Genomic DNA, 8,370 nt, shown 5'->3' on the forward strand with positions numbered 1-8,370 from the left:
AAAAAGCCCTTTTTTTGAATCTTCGTTAGAAGTGTGACAATGCACCATCTTTGATAATGCAGCTTTCTCTTAAAACTCAGTTGCTTTGTTTTGTGAATCTTCCCAGCATTTTTACCCATATTGACGATGTCCACCAGAACATGGGATACTGCCCTCAGTTTGATGCTATCGATGACTTCCTGACAGGCCGTGAACACCTTTTACTGTACGCAAGGCTGCGCGGTATTCCAGAGGATGAGATTGAACAGGTAAGTCAGCCAATGAGTACCTTTCACAATTTGTGTCACAGCTAGAATTGAAAGCAGCACATCAAGAGAAGAGAGGGTTTGCGATAATGTTTCAGTGAATTAAAAATCTTCAATTGCTAAATACTGAAGACGAATAAAGATCTCAGATAAATGTTCCATGTTGTGCTGAAAAGACTGCCAGGCAGAAACAATATAAAGTACAGAAATAGTCAAGCACTTTGTCACATGACACAAATATAACTCATTGACTGCTTCTGTAGTATTCATTCATTTATATAAAGAGGGGGATACATTCTTCAAAGAATGCTTTTACCATAGTAAAGCATACCAAAGTGCTTTGCTGGAATATTATCTCACAAAACTGATACAGGGACACATAAGGAGGGTTGTTTGGACAGATAACCAAAACTTAGTCAGAGACATATTTTAAGGAGAGTTTTAAAAGGAAAGAGAGAAGCAAAGAAGCAGAGAGTTCAGACAGAGTGTTTTCCAGGGTTCAGGGACTAGGCAGTGCAAATATTTCCTTCAGTTGTGGGGCAGCAGGAGGTCACAGGGAGTGGTATTTGCAACACAATGAAGAGACTTGAAGTGCTGGATCAAGTTTTAAATGAGGTAATATAAACATAGAATAGTACAGCACAGTGCAGGCCCTTCAGCCCACCATGTTGTGCCGAACTTTTACCCTAAACCTAAGGTCTATCTAACCTCCACCCCTACCTTATACTATCATCCATATGCGTATCTAACAGCCACTTAAATGCCCCTAATGAGGCCGACTCCACTACCCTCTCCGGCAATGCATTCCACGTCCCTACCACTCTCTGAGTAAAGAGGCTACCTCTGACGTCTCCCTTATATCTACCTCCACTCACTTTAAAACTATGCCCCTCATGTTAACTACCTCCACCCTAGGAAGAAGTCCACTCTATCTATACCTCTGATCATTTTGTACACCCCTATCAAGTCACCTCTCATCCTTCGTCGTACTAAAGAGAAAAGCCCTAGCTCTCTCAACCTTTCCTTGTAAGACCTTCCCTCTATTCCAGGCAACATCCTGGTAAATCTCCTCTGCACCTTTTCCAACGCTTCCACATGTTTCCTGTAATGAGGTGACCAGAACTGGACACAATACTCCAGATGTGGCCAAACCAGGCTTTTGTATAGCTGGAGCATAACTTCACAGCTCTTGAACTCAATCCCTCTATTAAATGAAAGCTAACGCACCATACGCCTTCTTAACAACTCTATCCACCTGGGTGGCAGCTTTCAGGGAACTGTGGACATGAACTCCAAGATCCCTCTGCTCCTCCACATTGCCAAGAATCTTTCCACTAACCCTGTATTCTGCTTTCAAATTTGTCCTTCCAAAATGAATCACCTCACACTTTTCAGGGTTAAACTTCACAAAGCAAACAAAATGCTGCTTAAGTGATTTTGACAAAATCCAGCAGTTTCACATTAAATTCATTGTGAAGAACTTCAAAATTCTTTCAAATCATCTGTGCTAACAGAGTATGGTGTGAACTGAACAAATACAGCACAAAATAAAGGCAAAGCAAATCTTAGATTTCAGTCCTGGCATTGATTCTAAGCTGTTAAGCTGCAAGGATTTTGTGTAGAAATTCACTATATTCACACTAAGAGCCATTTTTCACTGTTCCACACCTTAATTTACACCCATTTTACATCACTAGTTCTCTTTCACATCAATCAGTAACCTCTTTTATATTGAGCTCCACACCATCCGTCCCCCTTGCTCCCCCTCGACTTCTGTCAAAAGTATAAAAAACACCATTTTCTAATCCCTTCAGTTCTGAAAAAGAGTCCTACCAGATTCAAAATATTAACTCTGTTTCCCTCTCCAAAGATGCTGCTAGACCTGCTGAGTTTCTCCAGCACTTTTTGTGATTTTTACAGATTTCCAGTATCTGCAGAATTTTGCCTTAACTAAATTTTACAATGTTCAAAATTCTTCCTTAGGACCTTAAATTGAAAATTACTTTAAGTCTAAGGACTGCAGAAATTATTTCTTTCCTGTAGCATATTCGGCTTTATCATTTGGGACATCACTTCCTGTCTGCATGCTCTCCCTCTCCCCCCACTCCCTCAGTCATAGACTCAGAGTCATACAAGTGCAGAAACAGAACCTTCAGCCCAACTTGTCCATGCTGACTAGTTATCCTAAATTGAACTAGTCCCATTTGCCTGCATTTTCCCCTTATCCCTGTAAACCTTACCTATCCATGTATGTGTCCAAATGTTATATTTGTACTTTCTCTGGCAGCTCATTCCATATATGCACCACTTTTTGTGTGAAAAAGTTGCCCCTCTGGTCCCTTTTAAATCTTTCCCTTCTCACCTTAAACTTATGCCCTCTAGTTTTGAACTCCCCTACCCTGGAGAAAAGACCTTGGCTATTCATCTTGTCTATGGTTCTCACGATTTTTTATAAACCTCTATAAGGTCACCCGTCAGCCTCCTTGAAAGTGCCATCATATGTAGACAGAGTACTGAAGAAGGTATTTGGCACACTTGCCTTCATCAGTCAGTGTATTGAGTATAGGAGTTGGGAGATATTACACCTGTAAAAGACATTAGTAGGGCTACATTTGAAGTCTCAATGCCTCATTAGTTGCCAGGAACCAAGTATATACAAGTTGCCTTAATTCCTAAACCACCTTGTTCCTAGTATAATCTTTAAACAAAGGATGTGTCAAAGTAACGGCTGCAAGCAAAATATTTCGTAAAATGTCTTAGTAAGTGTGCATTTTTGAGAATTACATAAAAGAGGATTTTACAGCTCTGGTTCTTTAGATACTTCCAAAGCTTTATTCCATATGCTCAGCATTGGAGAATTAATGGACATCAGTCTTGCATTCTTTTTCGGGCCTTATTGTAACACCGCTGCCAAAAACAAAATAATTTTCCCGGTTCTGTTGAGAGGTCACACAGCCGAATGTTAACTATTTCTCTCTCTTCACAGATGCTACTTAACTGGCTGAATATTTCCAGTCTTTTAATTTTTTTAATCACACACACAGAAATTGCTGGAGAGACTCTATGTTGAGTCCAGTAAACAGTCCAGTCAAAGAATGAGGTTCTGTTCCTCTGCTTGCATTAAGTTTCACTGATTACTGCAGCAGACTGAGGACAGAGCTGTCAACATGAGAATAAGGTAGAGAATTGAAATGAAACCAGAAACTCCAGGTCATGCTAGCAGTCTGAGTGGAGGCATTCTGTAAAGTGGTCACCCAATCTACATTTGGTCATCCCAGTGTAGAGGAGACCATATTCTGGGCAGCGAATGCGCTTGAATAGATTGAAGGAAAATATGGATAATTCACTGCTTCACTTGGAACAAGAGTTGGATGAGGGAAGCCCAAGAGTTCACTGCCCAGAACACAAACAGAATGTGACCTTCCCACCACAAAATATTCAAGTCTGTGACTCAAATGGTGTTCCCCAGAAATAAGTAGCTGACAGATTCACTGGTATTTTGGTGCTAAATTTCTTTTAATTCCCATTTGCAGGTTGCCAACTGGGGGATTGAAAAGCTGGATCTGGCAGAGTATGCTGATCAGACAGCTGGCACGTACAGCGGAGGGAACAAGCGTAAACTCTCCACAGCCATCGCCCTCATCGGCTGCCCTCCTGTTGTCTTGCTGGTAGATGCCCTCATCCTCCTTGACTCCCGTCCCAGCAGCATATCTGAACTGCCTCATGGATGTCACCGTGCCTGAATGTTCAGGGGGAATTATAAACTATTGCATGATGTCAGGATGCCCATGTCAAAGAAATGAAGTCGCACAGCGCCAGTTCAGTAACTGACGTGAGGGGATTTAGGAGATTATATGGGGAGAAACTGTTTTCCACTAACAGGAGCTAGGCTTCATATGATTAGCAAAGGAGCCAGAAGGGAGAAGAAGAGAATTTTTATTCAGTGTCTTGTTGTGATCCGAGATATGTTTACTGATAAAGTGGTGACACTGGATTCACCTTTAGTTTTCAAAAGGAAATTGCATTCTTGTCCCCTATAATGGTCAACATACTGCACATATTTGGCAATTAGAAATCATTTTTACAATATCCTTTGAAATTCTGGGCCACCACATTGATGGCCGAGCCCATACTCAACATTTGATGAAACCCAGCAGATCTTGAACTTTAGTAAAGCATTTGACAAATTCCTTCATGGTCGGCTCGTCCAGAACATTGAGTCACATGGGATCCACGGTGGGTTGGTTAGTTAGATTCAAAACTATCTTGATCATACTGGATAGTTGTTAAGGGGTGTTTTTTTTCTGACTGGAAGTCTGTTACCAGTAGTGTTTCACGAGGATCAGTGCAGATGACACAAAATTTGGTGGAGTTGCGGATAGTGAGGAAGGTTGTCAAAGGATCCAGATGAGGATATAGATCAGTTGGAACGTTGCGCAAAGAAATGGCAGATGGAGTTTAATGTGTGATGTGATGCAATATGGGAGGTCAAATGCAAGAGGAAAGTATACAGTAAATGGTACAACCCTTAGGAGCATGGATATACATAGGGATCTTAGGGTGCAAGTCCATAGCTCCCTGAAAGTGGCAATGAAAATTAATAAAGTAGTAAAAAAAGTGTATGGCATGCTTGCCTTCATCAGTTAGAGCATTGAGTATAAAAGTTGATAAGTCATGTTGCAGTTGTATAAAACTTCAGCTAGAACACAAGGTCACCACACAACAGGAATGATGTGGAGGCTTTGGAGAAGATGCAATTTTAGATTTATTAGGATGTTACCTGGATTGGAGTGTATTAGCTATAAGGAGAGGTTGGACAAACTTAGATTGTGTTCACGAAAGCCTGGGAGGCTGAAGGGCAACCTAAGTATATAAAATTATGAGAATCATGGATAGTTGGAGTCTTTTTCCCAGGGTGGAAATGTCAAATACTAGGGGGCATAGGTTTAAGGAAAGGGGGAATAATTTAAAAGAGATATGGGAGGAAAGTTTTATACAGAGGGTGATAGGTACCTGGAAAGCTTATCAGATCATGATTGAATTATGAGCCATTAGCTGTAGCATGGTTAATAGTAATGTTTCTAAGGTGTTTAATATGTTCTTTAGGATGAACCAACCACAGGGATGGATCCAAAATCTCGCAGGTTCCTCTGGAATTGTCTCCTCAGTGTTATCCGAGAAGGAAGAGCTGTCGTGTTGACCTCACACAGGTGAGTGAACCGTTTTGCAGTCTCTTTTTAAACTTAAATAAATTGCTTGCACTAGATGTCCAGAAGTAACCGTTTTCTTCTGCTCACTTTACAGTATGGAAGAATGTGAAGCTCTCTGCACAAGACTGGCCATCATGGTGAACGGGCAGTTCAAGTGCCTGGGTACCATACAGCACCTCAAGTACAAGTAGGTTCAAGGTTGTTGCCAGCATTTCCCAGCTGTGCTGCCACCTCTCAGAGTTTACGTGTTTTTCGGATGGGTTTCAACAAGCTTTAAGTTCCGGGAAAAACTTGCCCTGAAACTGCTTCTGATTTTCCTTCTGTTTATTTTAATGGGTAGAAAATCACATGCAGTTTGTGCCTGTGAAATGGACATTGGCAAACCCTTTAATCCTAGCCCTAGGGAGGGAAACCCACCCATGACTTTAAGCAATGAATGTTTTTCAAATCTGTATTTTTGGCAGCTACCAGAAAGCAATCTGTGCATGTGATTCAGTTCTTGTAATTATTTTTAGAAGACAGTGAATAATGTTACAGTAATGCCATTACAATCTAATGCACACTTGTTCTGTTTCACAACACTGCCAGATAAGTACAATTGAGGAAGGTCATTCCGTCCTTCCTAACTCCTCTGCATTAATTTTGAGTTGGGACAATTAGCTTGTTATGAATTCTTAGACCAGGTCTTTTCCTTTAATGAACACGAAAAGAACTGTGGATGCTGTAAATCAGGAACAAAAACAAAGTTGCTGGAAAAGCTCAGCAGGTCTGGCAGCATCTGTGAAGGAAAAAACAGAGTTAACATTTCAGGTCCCAGTTCTGAGGAAGGGTCACCGGACCCAAAACGTTAACTCTTTTTTTTCCTTCACAGATGCTACTAGACCAGCTTTTCCAGCAACTTTGTTTTTGTTTTCTTTTCCTTTATGAGTTGCATGTCACTCATTGATTTAATGAATATCGTACTGTGGGAAAGTGCTTTCTAAACTGTTGATTCATCTCTTGTTCATTAGGTTTGGTGATGGCTACGTGGTGACTTTGAAGATTAAAGGCACTCAGCCTGGAGCTTCACCTGACCTGAATCCAGCTGAGGAATTCTTCAAAAGCAACTTCCCTGACAGCTTGCAAATAGAGAAACATCACAACATGATACAGTATCAGCTGTCTTCATCATCATTATCCAAAATCTTCCAGTTACTCATCTCCAACAAAGAGCAGTTGAAGATAGATGAATACTCAGTCTCACAAACAACTTTAGACCAGGTAACGGAAAGAATACATCAAGTGTTGCATATAACCCCATCAAAACACAATGTCTTTGTGTTCTTTCAAGCTTTCACTGTCGTGATATTTCTGATTAAGCTACCTTCCTTTTAGGGAGATCAAGTGGAGAGTTCCCAATTCATTACCAACATCCAAGAATTCCTTGTTATAGTAGGAAATACCAGAAAAGTTGCTTCCATTAAGCACTACATTCTGTTTTGGGAAAGCTGTATATATACATATATACACTGCTGTATGTCCTTTTGACTCTCTGACTGGAACAGGAGGACCGTTTCCATAGGTACTTTGTGCTTCCCTTTTACAGAAGGGAACAGAGCAAAGGGAATTTGTTTAAGTCAACACAGATCAAACATATAACTAGCAACCCATGTGCCCATAATTAAAATTAACTCCTATATCCCGACAACAGGATTGTTGTCTTGTATTGGCATTGATCTGTGATACTGTCAGTTCTTGAACCTGAGTTTGTTGCACTATGAAGCACACTGGAAGTGGTGCAAGTGGAACCCTTGTGTCTGCAATTTAGCTGCAATTCTATCGTGGTTTCTTTGATTGGACTTTTCATTCTCTCCCATTTTGGTTATCCACATGGGATGCCAATCTTACTGTAAGTCAGTAACTCATGTAAATTGTTCTCATAGCCAACCATGTGCTAATTCACTGATTAGAGAATAAATTGATGCCCAATTATTTGTGTATCAGTCAAATATTCACAATATTCAATGACTACACAACACATCTTTTACGGTTCTCCTTTCTGACTGGACAATAATTATCCCTCAATCACTCACAAAAAAAACACATTATCTGATCACTATCACATTGATACTTATGAGAGTTTGCCATATTTAACCTGATAGCTATGTTTCTGAAATTACAGCAATGGCTGCACTTCAAATATATTTCATTGGCTGTGAAGCTCATTAAGATACCATTGGTTGTCAAAGGTGCTATATCAGTGCAATACAATTTTGTATTCCAGAGTTCCCCAAAGATCCATCCTTGACTTCTCTTTTGCTGTGTTCCAAACCTGCAGCTTGCTACCACTATCCACAAGCATGCACTACAGTGACCTCCAGCTGTATTCCTCCACTATATTTCTCCATCTCTTTGCTTCCTCTAACCTCTAAGATTATTTGCCTGATATCCAGCCCTGGATAATCCCTAATTTCTGTCAGTCAACATTAGGATGACCAAATCTGACACCATCTGCCCTCACCACAAACTACAGCCTCTCATGACGACTCTGTCCCTACCATTAGACATTGTTTCAGGCTGAACCAGACTTTGTACATTCTCAACATTCTTTTTGTCTGGAGCTGAATTTCCAGTCCCATTCCTCTCTATCACAAATACACCCCAAATTCCCACTTTAATCTCTCACTCCAGGGCATGATTTACATTTTCCGTCATGCTCCATTGTGTACCACGGGTCATTTTTTTTCTGCATTAAAGTTACTCTATGTTAATAAACATTATGTTAATAAACAAACAAAGGTTAACCAATTGAGTTAACCACTTAACCATAGACTCAAATGTTTATACGCAGAGATAGTAGGAACTGCAGATGCTGGAGAATCTGAGATAATAAGGTGTAGAGCTGGATGAACACAGCAGGCAAGCAGCATCAGAGG

At 40.5% G+C, this 8,370-nt stretch overlaps 1 protein-coding gene across 1 annotated transcript in view; it reads left to right on the top strand.

Annotated features, from left to right (window-relative positions):
• The window catches only part of abca4b (ATP-binding cassette, sub-family A (ABC1), member 4b), a 112,439-nt gene extending 104,631 nt beyond the window's left edge, over window positions 1-7,808 (top strand). Inside the window, exons 44-49 of the mRNA XM_048601542.1 lie at window positions 107-248; window positions 3,779-3,913; window positions 5,352-5,455; window positions 5,550-5,642; window positions 6,466-6,715; window positions 7,773-7,808. Coding sequence (XP_048457499.1) covers window positions 107-248; window positions 3,779-3,913; window positions 5,352-5,455; window positions 5,550-5,642; window positions 6,466-6,715; window positions 7,773-7,808 — 760 coding nt within the window. The remainder of the gene's footprint in view (window positions 1-106; window positions 249-3,778; window positions 3,914-5,351; window positions 5,456-5,549; window positions 5,643-6,465; window positions 6,716-7,772) is intronic.
• The last annotated feature ends 562 nt before the right edge of the window (window positions 7,809-8,370 follow it).

The sequence above is a fragment of the Rhincodon typus genome, chromosome 10, assembly GCF_021869965.1.
Source record: "Rhincodon typus isolate 14 chromosome 10, sRhiTyp1.1, whole genome shotgun sequence".
Taxonomy (NCBI): domain Eukaryota; kingdom Metazoa; phylum Chordata; class Chondrichthyes; order Orectolobiformes; family Rhincodontidae; genus Rhincodon; species Rhincodon typus.